This window comes from Penicillium bovifimosum (genome assembly GCF_028826915.1).
Source record: "Penicillium bovifimosum strain IBT 22155 chromosome Unknown utg000006l_segment0_segment0, whole genome shotgun sequence".
NCBI classification, from domain to species: domain Eukaryota; kingdom Fungi; phylum Ascomycota; class Eurotiomycetes; order Eurotiales; family Aspergillaceae; genus Penicillium; species Penicillium bovifimosum.
In genome coordinates, this window is record NW_026622715.1 from 1,127,388 (window position 1) to 1,144,768 (window position 17,381).

The 17,381-nt window shown below is 50.7% G+C and overlaps 7 protein-coding genes across 7 annotated transcripts; 3 read left to right on the plus strand and 4 right to left on the minus strand.

Annotated features, from left to right (window-relative positions):
- Positions 1-406: 406 nt before the first annotated feature.
- N7515_008064 (uncharacterized protein) lies at positions 407-2,096 on the minus strand (the record flags this gene model as incomplete). The annotated part of the gene is made up of 3 exons (XM_056668808.1): positions 407-1,285; positions 1,332-1,568; positions 1,626-2,096. 3 exons carry the CDS (start codon positions 2,094-2,096, stop codon positions 407-409), a joined length of 1,587 nt encoding a protein of 528 aa, XP_056518638.1.
- A 274-nt stretch (positions 2,097-2,370) lies between these two features.
- N7515_008065 (uncharacterized protein) lies at positions 2,371-3,305 on the plus strand (the record flags this gene model as incomplete). The annotated part of the gene is made up of 2 exons (XM_056668809.1): positions 2,371-2,404; positions 2,464-3,305. The coding sequence occupies 2 exons, from the start codon at positions 2,371-2,373 to the stop codon at positions 3,303-3,305; spliced, it is 876 nt and encodes a 291-aa protein (XP_056518639.1).
- Positions 3,306-3,958: 653 nt separating this feature from the next.
- N7515_008066 (60S ribosomal eL33 domain-containing protein) lies at positions 3,959-4,836 on the plus strand (the record flags this gene model as incomplete). Its single annotated transcript, XM_056668810.1, has 5 exons — positions 3,959-3,983; positions 4,128-4,137; positions 4,285-4,338; positions 4,405-4,547; positions 4,634-4,836. The coding sequence occupies 5 exons, from the start codon at positions 3,959-3,961 to the stop codon at positions 4,834-4,836; spliced, it is 435 nt and encodes a 144-aa protein (XP_056518640.1).
- Positions 4,837-8,759: 3,923 nt separating this feature from the next.
- N7515_008067 (MDR family MFS transporter) lies at positions 8,760-10,775 on the minus strand (the record flags this gene model as incomplete). Its single annotated transcript, XM_056668811.1, has 4 exons — positions 8,760-9,987; positions 10,040-10,350; positions 10,404-10,433; positions 10,530-10,775. The coding sequence occupies 4 exons, from the start codon at positions 10,773-10,775 to the stop codon at positions 8,760-8,762; spliced, it is 1,815 nt and encodes a 604-aa protein (XP_056518641.1).
- A 697-nt stretch (positions 10,776-11,472) lies between these two features.
- On the plus strand, positions 11,473-13,044 carry N7515_008068 (uncharacterized protein; the record flags this gene model as incomplete). Its single annotated transcript, XM_056668812.1, has 1 exon — positions 11,473-13,044. The coding sequence occupies one exon, from the start codon at positions 11,473-11,475 to the stop codon at positions 13,042-13,044; it is 1,572 nt and encodes a 523-aa protein (XP_056518642.1).
- Positions 13,045-13,382: 338 nt separating this feature from the next.
- On the minus strand, positions 13,383-14,601 carry N7515_008069 (EF-hand domain-containing protein; the record flags this gene model as incomplete). Its single annotated transcript, XM_056668813.1, has 4 exons — positions 13,383-13,405; positions 13,476-14,433; positions 14,485-14,503; positions 14,561-14,601. 4 exons carry the CDS (start codon positions 14,599-14,601, stop codon positions 13,383-13,385), a joined length of 1,041 nt encoding a protein of 346 aa, XP_056518643.1.
- Positions 14,602-15,352: 751 nt separating this feature from the next.
- On the minus strand, positions 15,353-16,420 carry N7515_008070 (putative short-chain dehydrogenase/reductase family protein; the record flags this gene model as incomplete). The annotated part of the gene is made up of 2 exons (XM_056668814.1): positions 15,353-15,488; positions 15,540-16,420. The coding sequence occupies 2 exons, from the start codon at positions 16,418-16,420 to the stop codon at positions 15,353-15,355; spliced, it is 1,017 nt and encodes a 338-aa protein (XP_056518644.1).
- Positions 16,421-17,381: the final 961 nt, after the last annotated feature.

Consider the following 17,381-nt stretch of genomic DNA (forward strand, 5'->3'; position numbering starts at 1 on the left):
GGGATCCGGAAGCTTGTCGGCTAATGGGCTTCCCGTCTATCTTTATTTTGACTTTTTCAAGGTTGACTTTTGTGATCCCAGGGCTGGGAGCCTGGGATCACACTTTCAAGATCCCTTACTCAGTGAAGTACTATCCGTTTGATGCATGCGTTTGGAAACGAGTTACACCGTATTTTCTTTGCTTTTTGGCTCTACATTGGTAAGCTGCATGATGTAACTAGGCACTTTGAACTCGTTAATCACGTAATAGTTATTCACTTTGTTCTGCAGGCTAAATACACCTATCAACCGAATATTACCTATTTGGAAAGCTCATGACCCGCTACGCCGATCAGCCCAGTCGGGCATGGTATTCGGGTATGCATCGTTTGGTCCCATTCAGCTAGCAAGGTCTATGCAAAGCAATCTACTCCTCCACCGAACAGATCCAGCCACCGCCCAAACTGAGCGCGCAAATCCGCCCTGGGCCGCTTCTCCATAGCCCGAGGCCCAGGAGCTTGCCATGTACCATCAAGAAAGTGCCAATGAGTGGGTAGCGCTGCACACCCTCGCTCTCGCGCAGGAGCACCTCGTAAAGGCTGTGTTCGATGCGCCGCTGTATCACATACGTCGTCTTCCCCCGCTGTAGATGAGGGTCACGCATGGCCTCCAGTTTCGACAACCAATCATCCCGGTCGAGTTGGTCGCCAAAGAGGATGCCGGCTCCTTTGCCGCTGCGGACGGGTTTGAGGATGTAGGCGTCTTTGAGGGAGGATTTGCGGCATTCTGCGATGAAGTGAGAGAGTTGTGACGAGCCCGGGAGGATGGTGGGAACGATGCCTCTTTGGAGAATGATGGCCTGTTCTGGGGTGAGTACGTTGCGCGCGACTAAATTGTCGAGCTCTTGGATGATGATGCCGAGTAATCGCTTATCGTGGACGAGAAGAATGGTGCGCATGTCGTTGAAGCATCGCAGGCTGAGTTGCTGCAGCATTTGGGGCGTCATCCTCGCCAGCTCCCTCTGGTGTAGTTCCAATCCGATCTGGTGAATTTCTTCGAGGGTTTCACCGACATCGTTGGTGACTGTACCAGCAGCATTCTCCTGTGCCAGGCAGTACAATTTATACCCGCCGGGCGACGTAGGAGACTCGAGTAAACGTAAATCAGCCGGATCAATGAGCCGTACCTGGATCCCAAGTGATTTTGCATAGTGGCGGTAGAGATGAATGTCATACCCAGGTTCCTCGCCCTTACAGAAGTGCAACGGTAGACTGGGATTGTACAGACTATTCAGTCCGTTTTTCACCTATCCCGTCAGCTTTTTACTCTTCATGAAGGCAGTTGGAACTTACCGTCTCTGGATCTGTCACACCCTTGAGTCCATTCCGCCCAACACCCATATCAAGCAGTGCCTGCTGCCCATACGCAGTAACCAAAAACCCATTCATGCAGAAGCGAGCGTTGATTTCGCAGATGCGATAATTCTCAATTCCCCCGTCGACTGCCGGCTCGAGCAGCATATCCGGTCGGCATGACCCCGTGCAGGTTTCAAAGGGACGTATAGCACTGTCCGGTTGGGATTCCATCCACTACTCGGGTAGATGATTAGAAATTGCATAGCCTTTCCCAACTAGAGACAGACATACCCGTAGCAGATCCTCCTCAAAAGGCTCAATTGGCATGCGCTCAGGGAATCTCGCCTCAGCATCCGTCCACCATCGGTTTACGATATCGACAATCGCCGTCGATAACGCCTCGCTGAGGCATTGCAGCTGTCTTTTGTGAGCGGGGGTGATGAGGACTGGGTGCGGAGAACAGGTTTGGTAGATATCGCCAGCCCCCCAGGTTTCTGGAGGACTGCATTTGAGCATGTTGCAGTGGAGCGTGTCTATGAGGGCCTGGCGGGTCGCCGCATCACTGTCTTGCGGTGAGACATGCTGCTCCCCGGCTGTGGAGGGGAGGAGGATGGTGTGTAGAGCAGAGGATGGCTTCTTCATGGTGTATAGACAGTCAATGAGGTGAGTTTGGAGTTTTGGAGAAGTCTTCCGAGGCTGGCCTCCGGGGATGCTAAGTGACCCTATGTCCCCAAGATATTTCAGCTGGAGTGGGTCCTCCATTGGGCCGTGGCGAGCTGAATTGCTGCCTTTATGCGAAGCTATTTTTTCAAGTGGGCGCTTGGACGATGTTCGTCCCTTTCCGGTAGATCATTTTAGCTCTTTCAATGTTTTCATATTTTTAAAATACCATCCTATACGGACCGTAAAGTTGAATTTTCTTTGGTCTTTGGGTTCATAATGTAGATTCAGTCTCAGTTGACTTTCGGCTCAGACTTTCTTTCTTTGCCCTAAGCCAGCGGCAGCCATCATGTCGCGATTATCACGCCCTCTTCATATGGCCTCCAAAGGCTCCAAACTGTTCAGACACAGTATGTCGCAATTTCCCGTATACTCATTTTCCCGGACTATGCTCACTGCCAACTGACAGACACCCGATCCATCTCTTCAATCCACTCAATACCCTACATTCCCGTCCCCAGCCCAACCCTCGCCTATGAATCCTCCCACCTAGGCACCGTCAACCGTACCCTCCAAAATGAAGGCATTTTGCACATGCAACTCGCCTTTCCCGACGACAAGAGCAGCTACATTCAAGACCTCCTCTTAAACCTCCACAAGCACCACGGCCATGGCCTCCCACTCACCCACTCCGCCAACCGCGGCTGGATGTGGGATATTCGTCCCTCTCCAGACTCCTTCCAGAGTAATAACCATCGAGCACGCTCGGAGACAGCGGAAGAGTTTCCCTGGCATACAGATTGCAGCTATGAAGTCGAGCCACCGAGATTCTTCGCGCTGCAGGTTCTCCAACCAGATATGTGTGGTGGAGGCACCTTGTCTGTGCTGAATGTTGATCAACTGTTGACGCTGCTCTCCCCGTTTGCCAGGGAGTGGCTATTTACACCCAACTATCGCATCACTGTTCCACCAGAATTTATCAAGTCGAAAGGTGAGACGGAGATCGTGGGCAATCTGCTCACGATCAATCCCAATGGCAAGGCGACGCAACTCCGGTTTCGGGAGGATATTGTCACGCCGTTATGTGAGGAGGCGGCCAAGGCCTTGGCGGAGCTGAAGAGCGTCCTGCTGGGCCCTGCGGCGAAAGAGCAGATCCTGGATCTGACGCCAGAGATGTTGCCGCGGGGAGCGATTATCCTCATGGATAATGGGCAGTGGTTGCACGCCAGAAATGAGGTCAAGGATCCCAATCGACATTTGCGGCGGGTACGCTGGGATGCACGGCAATTTTCTACTCAGCCGAGTGTGTGATTTACTTTCCTTCGCATTATCATAGCCGTTTCAGCGTGGTCCTTGCTTCATATGCAGATTTCAGATCTGCCACGTTGTTGATTCCGATATCAATTTGCTAGCTAATAAATGAGCATTGGGACGACTTATAATATGCTTTGCTCTCTCCAGATATGCTCGGTAGATTTTCTCAGCTTTTAGCTTTTTGCTCGGGTATCACCAAGTCTCTCTCCAGGGGCTGGTGAGGAGGATTCTAATTTCCCTTTGCCACTTGGTCTTCAAAAACGTCGTTGGCTTCTTGGATCATCTGCCTCCGTTCTGCCACGCGGATATCGGAGGGCGGTACGGAGTAGTGAACAAGGTTCGGAGAAACGAAAAGTCCAGAGTTTAGCTTATCTTCGCTCGAATTCTGCCTAGTTATCGCAAATCTGACGCAAGGCCTAAAGCGGTGTGTATATCACGGGATCTCGCTAAGCCCTGAGGGTCACGTGGGTGGTGGCTCGCTAAGATCCCGTTTGGGCTAGTGCGAAAACCAACACACCGGCTGCAAATTGATTGTGCGCCTGACTCTATCGAAGCGACGACAACCACGACAACCGGGAACGACATTTGATCTTGCGGGTCATTCCTTCGACTTTCTTTCCTTGCCCGCTACCCAGAGAAACGCCGTCACAATGCCTTCGGAACAAGGACACCGCCGTGAGTGAAGCCCTCGACTTGCTTATCGATCGTCGGTCTGGCGGTCTCGAAATCGCAAAGCCGCACGCATCTAGAGCACACACCTGTGTGCGAGCATATTGGACATAAAGACTTGAAGTGCTAACTATCTTTCCTCTCTTCTAGTTTACGTCAAGTAAGTTGCCACCACACATTTCATCGTCGCATTCCAATACATACCAGTTCGACATGGAGGACCGATTTGGGAGACACGAACCATCGCTACTGGAATGGATACAATCTACGATATGAACGGGGAATTAATACGAATTTCTTTCTACAGGGGACGCCACCTGAGCTTCCAGCGTGGAAAGCACACCCTCACCCCCAACACCAGGTACTTACACCCTGCGCACACAATTTGAATACTCGAGAGAATGGTATCTGATATACGGTTATACAGCTTGGTCAAGATTGAGGGTGTTGATGACACCAAGTCCGCCAAGTTCTACCTTGGCAAGAAGGTCGCTTTCGTTTACCGGGCCAAGCGTGAGGTCCGCGGCTCCAACATTCGTGTGATCTGGGGCAAGGTCACCCGGCCGCACGGTACGTTATACAACCGGTCTCATGGCTATTTTTTGAATGGCACTGGGAACCTCGACTCGGAATTCTGTGTTTCTGACTCGTTCTAGGCAACTCCGGTGTTGTGCGCGCCAAGTTCCGCAACAACCTCCCCCCCCAAGTCCCTCGGCGCTACCGTCCGCGTTATGCTCTACCCCTCCAACATCTAAACGGCTTCTCTGTGTTGTTTTTAGTGGGCGATTCCCTTCTTCGCGCAGACGGTCGGTCAGGCAAGGAAAAGTCGACGGAACGAGCCGGTGTTGATTTGAGGTGATGGAGTTGGCGGTTGATAACGTTCTATTCGTGGAAGAAGACAGGGCCAACAAGCCCTACGAATCAAAAAATTACACTTTCATAGCTGTGTCGGCCCCAAGGCACCGGGAACGAGCTTCGTCTCGATATTTCTCCTTGTTCTTACAAAATTGGCGAGCATGATGTGTCTGGTCGCGCAGCGTCACTTCTCCCATTGTGTATCTGACGCTTATGCACCAAATTCCATACCATTTCAAATTCAACAACCGGTCAATCGATCCGCTTCTTCGTGTGTGTCTTTCGTCTTGCGTTAGAAGAATCGCATTCCCTGCACTTGGCTCCAATCTACCATGGCATAATCTTTTTGCAAACCCAAAATATAACTCCTATTGTAACATCACCTACAATGTAAAGCTCGGCCATTCGTAGTATTGAAACTGGCAGCTACTATCTTGGACATCCATAGACCAGATCTGTGTGGCCTAGTTCCCCAGTTTAATATGTGGATCCACATCCCCATGCCATCAACCATCTTCACAGCCCTAAGCCCCTACTCGAGTTTTTGCTTACTAGAATTATATGCGAACTCCAAGGTGTCAATTCCAATGGACGATGACACGTCTGAATTAAAGTCGCACCTAACACTACCTGCTCGTACCAACCTAGGTCACAGAAAGATATATCCTAACATCCATGTATTCCCTCAACCTATCTATTGGAACTCCGGGCACCAGGTATCCGAACTATGTACCTATATCCCGAACATTCAAACCTAATCTACATCCATGGAACATGGGCATGCGCGGTACCTATCCCATGGAACCTGGCCCTACCCGACGTAACACCAACCAAACCATCGTACCTAACCTAACATCCCTTCCCTGTGTACCGATTGCATATGCGCCTTCAAATTCTCCCGCCGGCTCGAAGCATGATCACAAAAGGGACACTCAAACGCCCGCGGACTGACATGCACAGTCTCGATATGCCGCATCAAGACTCCCTTACGCGAGAACATCCGGTCATATTGGCAGCCCTTCCATTCGCACTTGTAGGTTCCGTATTTATGGTCATCACTACAGCGAGTGTGATCAGTACACGGCGATCAAGATGAGGACATGATGACATTATAACAAACAGGGGAAAAACGACATACCTCTTCCTAGATCCACGACGACGACGACAAGGCGACTTCGTCTGACTAGGCCCTTTGCTAGCCTCGAGCTGAACCGGCTCTTCTATTTCAATGGGGATTGCCATGTCACTCCAGGGACTGTGAGGCCCAACGTCGCAGAGGCTTGCCGGTGAGAAGACGGGGGCAGTCGTCTGAGCTGGGACGGATCTTGGGCTGGGATGATGGATCGACCTGTTGACTGGGCTTGTATCTAGGTAATCTGAAGAAGGGGCTGGAGACAGCATGTTCCCAGGGGGAATGGGTATCGAGGGTGCCTGCAAATGATGATTGTAGGGGGAGAGAGTCGATGTCCTCGCCGTGGTCGAGGGGTCAGGCGATGGAGACATAAGACGAGTCTCGTGTGGTTTGGGGTGCTCAATTTGGCAATTTCCCAGGTCGGCATAGCACCAACATTTGAAAGGGTACGCGGTGGATGTGATGCTTGTGTTGTTGTGTATTGGCCATGCCATAATGGGTGTATTCCCTCACTTGAAGGTGGAGAGCAATTGTTGGGTAGCCACAGCGAGGCAGGTAGCGCGAATATTGGATAGACGACTGGGTAGGAAAAGTAATCATTCCCCTAGGAGATCCAGGGCTGATGAGTTATTCAAGTAGATATATCTACTAAAATTGATTAAGTAGGTAGTACCTAGGTATGGGCCGAGGTATACGCGGCATATACACGATAGGTAGCAAAAACCGTAATGCGAGGCTGCGAGGCTTTACACCAGGAATAGTGAAAGATGAACATATGTTGTAATAAAAACGAAATGCCTCTCCAAACTCCCCGAATTCGTTCTAGAAAATGGATCATGCATTTCTAGAGGGCAGGAATCATGTACTCCACATTGCCCTTGTGGGGAACAGTCCTGGATGAAGATAAGTGCAATTTCAATTCCAACCGGGGGCCAACCAATGCTTTTTTCTAGTGGCCGAAGTAAAATGATCTTCGCCCCGGACCCGGACCGCTTGGCTCAAGAGACTGACTGATTCACTAGTTAGTGCCCGGTTTCCAAGTTCTCTGTTTCATGACTCGACGAATGGACGATACCACCACTTTACCTATTATGTTCCCACCTCATCTATTGGATTCCACTCTCGTGGCCCAGATCCATGGAGGGAGACAAAACACAAGCAGAATCCTTCACCAAGCCCCTAAACAAAGGGATGAGTATCCCACAAACAGCGTACCAACTACAGGCTTAGCATTATTAGCGCCAAAGCAATGCAACACGTTGAACAAAGAAAGATCGACGAGCGTGGTATAACCTAACCCAAGAACTTGGGTTCCCATAATTCCTTCCCAGCCATACCTACACTGCCATCAACCGTTACGAAAATACTAAGTTAAAGTGGCTGAGAGGCTTCATGCACTATTTCCATTCCCATGGATTCGGGCGCGAATGTCGGTCTTCATGCCATGCAGCAACCTTACTCCTTCTGGCTGCCACGTCACAGCTGGAGAGAAGATGCAGATCTTCAACCACGCAGCGTCGCAGACTCGCTGGGTTGACTAGGAATATACGAGAAGATCGGCATAAGAGGCTCTTGTTAACCAGCCTTTTTCTACATGTCCCTTTTTGTAAATTGCGAAAACCTGATTAGTTCGTTCGTGAGCGCCCCCAGTGTCTTCGTCACGCAGTGAGACTATGTATGATCTGATTCGAAGCAGGCGACGATGTTGACTTCAAAGTATATCACAATATCTAAAGCCCATCGCGAATCATACTCCTCTAACCTATGGCCATAGATCACAGAGAAACCTGGATACTTCTTAGATGTTGATATCACTGACCCCACGGAGCCATGGGTGAAGTTATTAGAGTTAGGGTTAGTTACGGGAAGGTTCCGAGGGGCTAGTTGAAGACATACGACGACATAATGCCCCGACGTTCCGGCATTCATCCACTCAAGAGGTCGGAATTTTTGAATTATGACAAGAGGCTCGAATAACGGGGCATGAGTGAGAGCCCTAATTGGGTGCAAGCCGTGGGGGTGGGGCGGGGAACACTCTGGTTGCGTATGCAGGAGATGGGGCGCATTTCTAGACTTGCATGAGCTGAACTTCCTACCCGGCATAATGACTCCCCACTGCCGGGTACCACATTTTGTTAAGGACTAATGCTGGTGACACCTCCTTCCCTACCTATTCTACCGCTACATGCCCTCCCTTCTATCCAATCCGCCTCACCATTTCTCACTCCTCATCTTTTCCTTAGCTCTTCTATTCCATCCTTTCATTCCTTGATCGTCTCTTCATGCCTCCGTTGACTGAGTTGGTTCTTCAACGCTTTTTCAATCCCTCTGTTCCTGTGGCTGGAAATATGTGAGACTGAGCGCGAAGCCCAGAAAAACCCCGAAGAGACTTCCACTGTAACATCTGACAAATGGACTGCGATACGCTGGCTTACCTAGGATCCGGAATACTTTGAATCCCTTTTCTATAAGCGACTTGGCCCATCGTCGGCAATAGGCGATGAGCATAATGATGTCCCAGAACTAATGCGCTTTCTTCAAACAACCGATAAGTGAATGAACAGTTCATTATTCTCCATTTGCGAAGCTACCGTACAGCCATTCACTATCGGCTTGGCATAAGTATCCGTTAAACCAGCTGTGTGCCAGGGTGACCCTGATGCGAGATATGTCTGAGGCTGCAATGATTGTAGAGCCATTACATACAAGAAGGGCTGATTTCAGGGTGGATATGTGCGAATCAATACGTACAGGAGAGAGTAGAGTGTCCAGAGAGGGGTAAAAAAATTAGAAAATTAGACCTCGACCTCGGGCTTCGAGTGGGCCTTGCGCTCAGAGTCGAGACGCTCCTGACGGGCACGCTCTTGCTCAGCAAGACCGGTCTTCTGGACAGTATGTTCGGAGCTCAGTTCGCGACGACGGACGAAGAGAGCGAGGATTAGACCGACACCACCAAAAGCAGTGTAGAAGATCCACATGCGGCTAAGGGAAAAAGTGTAGGCCTCCAGGACGACGTCACGCTGGGACGGGGTGAGGCTCATGACGAGTTCTTTAGAGGAACCTGCAAAGGAACCAGAAAGGGTCGCGGTGATCTGAGGGCCCAGGGAGGCGAGAAGCTGCCCCGACTGCTGGGACATGATATTTTGGTAAACGACGGTGCCCAGAACAATGGAAATCGAAGTGGCGAGCTGACGGACGAAGCCAAAAGTGGCTGTCGCCGTAGCCATGTCGCTGGGATGAATATTGGCCTGGAAGGCCACTAGAGGGGCCTGGAAGTTGGGGCCAATACCCAAACCAGTAATCAGCTGGAAGATGACGATACGGGGCCATGAGGCGTAGGGCTTGAGGTTGATGAATAGACCAAATCCAAGGGTCATCATGAACATACCTCCGATGATCAACTCGCGGAAGCGACCAGTCTTCTTCATGACAACGCCCGTGCCCGCGGAGCCGACTGCAAGAGACAGGACCAGAGGCAGCATATACACACCGCTCAGAATCGGGCTTGCCTGAAGGACGGTTTGGAAGTAGAGTGGGAGGTAGTAGGTAGCGGCAATGAAGACAAAGCCGTGGCAGAAGCAGACGAGTAGAATGAGAATGTTGTACCAGTTGTTGAACAGTCGCGGAGGGATGATTGGGAACTTAGCGACCTTCCATTCCATGACCATCGCTAGGGTCCAAGAGACAACGCCGAACACAATCAGGCAAATCACGGTAGCCGAGGCCCAGGGATAGTTGACACCTCCAAACTCCATTCCAAAGAGGAACATCAGGGTTCCGCCAATGATCAGGAATGTTCCTAACCAATCAATGTTGCGTAGGCCATCCCAGAAGGGAGTCTTTGGCGCATCTATGTGAAGGAAAAGAATGACAACGGCAAGCGAGACACCTCCAATGGGGAGGTTGAGCCAGAAGCACCAGCGCCAAGTTACACTTGTAGTAAAAGCTCCGCCAATGATAGGACCCAGAGCACCTGCGACGGCCCAAACTCCCCCAAAGAGTCCATAGTACATCGGACGATCCCTGTATAAAAAGTTCAGCCTCGTCCCATTTTCGGACTATGCAGACATCTTACCTCAAACTGAAAAGATCGGAGACACTGATGTACGCCAATATAAGGATGCCACCACCACCAACACCTTGAACAGCCCGACCTGCGATAATAGTGGCCATGTTATGAGCCAAAGCGCAAATCAGACTGCCAACCAGGAAGAGGATATTGGCGAAAACAATGATAAGCTTTCTTCCCCATATATCGCTTATTTTGCCCCACAGGGGTACACAGGCGGCGTTCGCCAGAAGATATGATGAGGCAATCCATGAGAAACCGCTGCCCGTGGCACCGAACTGCGCAGCAATGGTGGGGAGGGCTGTGGAAATGATTGTCTGCAAGATATCATGTTAGTAAAGCCCCAAGCAAGGGGAAGGGTGCCACATACCATGTCCAAAGCCGCTAAAAACACAGCCAACTGTAATGCGACATGGCGAGATTAGCTTCTGCACTTGATTGTCCGATTCTCACGCACATATCACCGAATTGGAGACTGCGTCGGGGGTCTTCTTACACATAAAGCCGCCATCACGATTATAATCTTTTTCTTGCCCATTTTTGCGGCCTGCGAGGGCGCGCGATCCAAAGGCGAACCATCTGTCTTCGCCGTCACATTATCCACCTCATTCTCAGCTTGCGCAGCTACGGGCGCCTCAGTCAGCTGTTCCGATGTGGGCATATCGGCGACATGCTTCTCGTGGGTCTGATCGAAAGCCGTATCGCCGCTCGAGGCGTCTTGGTGGGGTGGTACACTGGTCATGACGCGATCTTGCAGAGGGGAACGACCGAGGACAAGCTTTCTAGAGGAAAACGGAGGTCCGATCCGCCACGGAAAGTAAGCAATTCCCAATCGATCGCGACGCCAAAATTATGTTACCTTGACCGAGAGTGAGCGAAGAAATAAAGCGAAGCAATAACGTGAAGCAATAATATTTGAAGGGGACAGCAGATTAAAATTCGGAGTTAACTGCTGAGTTAAGGCCGAATTATTTTGGATGTGTCGCCTTCGGAGGTGGGGGCCTGGACCACGGTGTGGAGCGGGAGGTCGGCATCGGCAGTTCCCCAATGGCCGATGCCGCCTTCTTTGTATAGTTAGACATTCGAATACACTCCGTAATCCGTATCGAGTATCGACTAGTATCGAGTTATAGACGCTAATCCGAAACAGGCTAGCATAAGCCCCTGAATCAGAATTCTACTGTGTCTAGTTGATCAAGTCCAAGATGTAGTATATCGAGATATATACGCTAACCCTAAACAGGCTAGCATATGCTCCTGTCTCAGAACCATACTCATTTTAACCTAGCCCTAATCGCCTTGGTGGGGACGGACCGTGGGGCTAATCGGTCTGCCGGTCTTCACGTGTTTCGACGCGTGAGGACCACATCCCTTTCGAGTCATTGTTTTCCATTGCTTTACCTCGCCTATATTAACATACATGGGACAGTACCACAATCATGGGCAACCTTCAGGAACTCCCGATAGAGCTCGTGCAGCACATACTGTCTTTAATTCCCAACAACTGTTGCATACAGGAGGATGAGATGGATTATGATCCTGGGACTGAGCATCTATACAATGTCTGCCTAGTCTCGCGGAAACTCCGTGAAATTACTCAACCTGTTCTTTTCCGCAACTTTATCGATGATCATGCTCTTTGCGGTCGCATCCACACCATCCGTATCACTAAGGCAATTTATGAACATCCTGAGCTTGGAGAGCATGTGCGCAACATCACCATCGTACCTCAACCAGTCAATCCGAATTATCCAGTTAGGCCCATCTCCAAGGATCACCTCGAGTTCTACAAAGGCATCATCAAGGACCTCAAATTGCGCGATATGGAGAAACCCTGGCTTCGGGCCGTGGAGAGGCAGGAGATCGGCGTCTTCGCAGCTTTGTTGGTCAGCAAAACGCCCAATCTTCGTCACCTGCGCATGTCAGCGTGCCAACACTACGTCAAACCGTTCCCATATTTCTTCGGTCGAGATCCGTCATTTATGTCCAACGTCACGTCTATATACCTTCAACCCGACCACGAGCAGGTCGGCTTCAATATGGCACATTACCATCAGATTCTATCCCTTCCCAAGCTCAAATCAATGGTCATTAATCACGGTGTTTCGCTCGATATGTCATTCCCATCTAGCTGGACGCGTGGATCGTTGGTGGCCCAAGAAATTCACTTCATCGAATGCCATTTGGATATCGGAGCCCTCAGACAATTTATGCGGGCGTGCAAAGGCCCGAAAATATTCACGTACATCAAGTACGACGTGCCTCCATTTGAACGACCGTTCCTGAACCTATACCAATCCGCACCTGAATTCACCGCCGCGCAAGTCACCCAAGAGGCTCTTCGGCACAAGGATACCATCGAGGTTTTCCGCGTCGAGTTCCCCACTGATAGAGATCCGTACGAGGACGTCGAGGAGTACAATTCTACCCTCGTTAAGTATGGGTCGTTCGCCGGCTTTTCCGTGCTCAAGGTACTTTCCGTCTCTCATGCCTATCTTCCAGCACATCCTCGATTGCCGGCATCGCTAGAAACGCTGTACATCTCCAACTGTAATTGTTCCATTTGGGAAATGGCACAGAACATCGCGGCAGACTGCAAAAAGGACATGTATCCGAAGTTGCGCGACGTGTATGTCTCGGCACTCGATATCACAGCGCCGATTAAACTTCCCGGGCAAATAATCCCGGAAGGCAAAACCCCAGTGCAATGTCTCATGGATATCCAGGATCTATTCAAAGAAACAACAGTCAGGTTCAATATCATGCCATACAGATTGCCACCACGGGGACCCTGGTTTGATGACGAAGAAGACGAAGACTACGACGACTTCGACGATTATGGTGATAGTGGTGACTTTGATTATGAAGATGATTTGCCGCCGGGGCTACCGATTGATGTCGCGATGGGCATAGTACCGCCTGCTATGACGGCAGGCCTTCTGGATACTCTTACGATGGACCCTTCGTATCTTTACGGGACCCCGTACGATGATGACCTTGGGATTGATTAGTTGCAGCCCGCGGGGAGCTTATGGCGATGACTTGTACTTCAGTTGTTTGGAATTATGATATTCCGAGATACTATGTAATTAGCTTTGGGCTACGGATAGTTATTCTCCAAACTGATATAACGAATTCTTTGAAGACCTCGAAGTCTTGATACTGATTCCAAGACTCAAATGAGTCCTCGATGGATATGCAATAACTAGTGTTAGCCCCTGGCAGTTCTATGACACTAGCAAGAGGATCGGAGGGGTATAATGTAGACAGAAACAGCACAAAGGCAGAAACACCCATAACTTAGGACAGCCCTAGCATGATAATACGTATCATAATGCGGCAAGCCGCATTAGTCGAGCATCAGGAGGATCTCTGTAGACGAGAACACCGAGTTAGCAACATACTCTCCGAATCAAAACAGCAAAAGTAAAAAAAAACTCACCAGTCAAAGCCTCCTCAAAGCTCAGAGTAATATACCCATCCCGATCATCATCATACCGCTTAAAAACATCCGTCATCCTCTTGAGGCTAATACAAGCCTGAACGAAAAGATCAAAGCTCATCCCCTGCGGCCTAGCCTCCTTAGCCGTTCCACCCATTTTCCTCCCCTTGGCCTCGAAAACCCCAAACATAGTCGAAACAAACTTCCCACTAAGCCGATACCCAAACGCAACAAGCGCCTTCTCAAACTCCGGCTGGCTAATCCGCCCACTGCGATCCTCATCAAACCGATCAAACAATTCCCGCCACGCAGCCAGATACCGCCACAACGACACAAACTCCTCAAAGCTGATCGTCCCGCTCTCGTCCCGATCGAACATCCGAATCATCAGCCGCACCGTCCGCGGATGGAACGACGTGTAGTCGCCGTTCACGAGCGCACTGCCCAGCTCCGCTTCCGTCAGCGCCTGCGTGTTTGACGCATTCGCCGCGCGGAAGAGCGGGAAGAGTTGTTGTGGGTCATTGCTGGGCGCTGTCAATGGGGGCGGCACGGGGGATTGCGGCGGTCGCGAGGAGGGAGGGGGTCGGGCGCGCTGCGGTTGCGTGGGTGGGGGACCGAAGCCGTAGTTTTGCGGCGGTGGGGAGGGGTGTAGGGGGTGTGGACGGGGTTGAGACTGGATGGGGTTTTGTTGAACTGGAGGCGCATTCCCTGGTGGGGGACGGCCGCTGTAGGAGTGGTGGGTTTGCGGTTTGGGTTCGAGGCGGGGTGCGGCGGTGTATGCGTGCTGCGGGGGCGCGTTGGATACGGGCACGCGGGCGGGGACGCCGCTGTGACTTGAGCTGTTGTGAATTGGTTGCGGTGGTGGGCGGGAAGGTAGGGGTTTGCTGTTGAGGTTTTGGCTTGGGCTTGGGGAGTGGCTTTGGCCTGATACTTGTATGTTGCTGAGCATCTGCGCTACCTAATTGGGTGTTAATCGAGGAGAAGTGGAGGCGCATGGTGGGTGATGTACCTGTTCTGGCTCAGCGTGACTGTTGAATTATCTGAGTTAGTATTTGTAGGCTGCTTTAGATCGAAGTCGCACTTACGCTGGTAGCGCATCGGGGTTGTAGGATTTGTTGTACGCCATCGTCGGTGACACACTGGAGGGGGCGGGGAGCGGGGAGCGAAGATGCGACAGCCACGATCTGGGGTAGGCCGAAGGTCTACTCTACAACAGACCGAAAGGAGGAATATGAACAGAAGGTCAAGAATAAAAGGAGACGCAAGTTTAAAGCGGAGACGTGGGGCAACGATTTTTAGCGCGCCAAGTAAAGTTGGGGATGTTGATGGCGTAGTAGCTACGCGGAGTACAGTTTCACATCCGGGCTTACTTATATGATTGCTAAGTATTTCTGTAGCTCGACAAGTTACAGCGGCTAGATGGAACTGATCCTATTCGTGCTTGCATCCCCTGTTCCTAAACCCTCACTGCTATCTTAAGCCTTGGTGATATAGGCGCCAAGCCAATCTAAAAATACGTTGGGAGTGGAAGACCCGCTGCTGGGGACTTGGAGCTCGTATTCGTATGTCTTGGAGATGTCTTGGAGAAAGTGCCTTGTCTTCTAGGTCGAACTATGATGTAAAGGCACACATAGTTATCACTAGTATTAGGATAGGTATTATTGTAGAAACACCTTAAAATAGGTGAGAATGCCTTAATTTGGTCTCCATTGACTAAGATATCACAATAATACAATAAATGAATCATAACAAAATGGGGGTATCAATAACACAACGCTTCCGCTGCAGCAAGTATGCGCCAGGTGCATAAAACATGTATACGCTGGCGCATGTAAACGAAGACTACAATCCATACAGTGTCGTCAGGCTGTCCGCTCTTACAGACCCGGGTACAGGCCACGTGCGATAAGGTTCACTTCTTCGGCCTCGTCCGTCAGTACAGTGATTACCTCGCTCCACACCTTCGCTTGGAGTTCATCTGCCCCTGGTCCGGTAGTCAAGGCAGCAGACTCACTTTAAAAGGCCATTAGTATGAACACTGCGAAATAGGAAAGAATAACTTACTCAAGGTAACCATCATTGCGCCAGCAGCGCCCCTGAGACTCCAAGCCTTGGAGCACCGCGCTAACCAACAGACGACTTCCCTGCTCAGTGGTACGCGCAAAAAGAGTGTACAGAATCCACTTAGCGCACTTCTCCCACCAGCTGTCGTATTTACGACCCAGGGATGACATGCACAGTCCAGGGCTGACAGTGTTGACGACGACTTTGGGGGTCTCATCATCGCCGCGAATGTGGACCGCAATTTTCTTCATAACAAGTTCGAGCAGCAGCTTTGAGACGCCATACTGCTTGGGGCCCGCGAAGTTGTCGGGGTCGTTGAGGTGCGCCAGGAGAATACCGTCGGTTTGCACGCTTTCGGGCTTCACTTGGACAAACTGCTGGCTAGACACAACACTCAGATGCGAGGGGTTGTCGGGATAAGCGCTCTTCTTCAGCTTCGGGAGAAGGAGCAAGGCCAACAGCGAGGTGGAGAGCGTGTTGACTTGGAGATCCTCCTCCCAGCCCTCGGGAGATTGGTGGTAATCTTTGTTCCAGATACCGGCGTTGAGGATGGCAACGTCAAGTCGGGTCACCTCCTTGTTGACCTGTTCGGCAAAGTTCTTGACGCTGGCAAAGCTGTTCATTTCAAGCTCCCAAACATGCACGACGTTGCCTCGGTTGGTAAGTTTCTCAAGCTTGAGTTTCGTCTGCCTGCCCCGTTGAAGGTCACGAGAGCCGATTATGAGGGACTCAGCACCAAGGTTGAGGATCTTGATGGCGGCTTCAAAACCAAGACCTGAGGTGGCGCCAGTCAGAAGAACAATCTTTCCGGCGAAAGTGACAGCCTTGGGGTCAGTGGGTGGCGTGTACTGCATCTTCAGAAGTCGAAAAAGGCTCGCCATGATGAAAAAATCCGCTAAAACAGCTTCGAAAGAGAGAGAAGCCAGAGAACGAAAAATGCACGAACTCTTAGGAACTAAAAGGAAGCGACGACTGTTAGCGTGTGTCTCGAGAAGAAAATGATCGATGGGAGCAGAGCTCGCTGGACACGAGTGATAACACGCGGCTGGACGCGACGGATAAGCGATAAGGGCCGATAAGAATGACGTCCACGTGCAATTGTCGAGATGTCAAATGCCTTTTGAGTTTTGAGTTTTGTTCACGTGCGATGGTAGCTACGCAACGCGGCTTGTTCTCGAGCACAGGAAGGTATGAAGGGCGAAGCATAAATAGGGGTTCATCCCCGTGGATAGATAGTTAGACAGACGCAAATTACAATGTTACATGCTGCTTAGTATATACCTTCCAATGTTACTATTCAACAGGGAACCTTGGTAACGGCTTGTTGATGGTCAATTGTGAAAGCACGTGCATGGATCGACTACACAGATAATATTGCAGGGAGCGAGCGGATCAAGATATCCAAGGCCACGTATTGCTGGAGGAGCCTGCAGCGTTTCACCTGTAGGGAGCTAGGCCTCGGGTACTGGAGTCGATGTTTCCGAAAAGCGCAACAATGGCAAGCGCGGGGAACCATAGTCTCACAGATGCCGATATACGCAGAAAGGTCAGGACTCGGGTAGCATGCCGATCTTCCCGGTCGCAATGTCCCAGTGCAAAAAGCTGCAATCATTGCAATCATTGCAATGAAGATAACCCGTCGTAGGACGAGGTCAGGCAACGGTGGCTGATATGGAAAGGAATGGGCTTCGTTGTCCCCTTTAAATCTTTTCACAGAGCCTGACAGAGGGTTCCCATCTGTTTCGACCAAAAAGCTCAAGCAGTGAGCCGCGAATGACAGCGTCGCTTTTTCATAAGGCTGCAAGAACGACTGATCCAATTGGTGGGGTTAAGAGACATCCT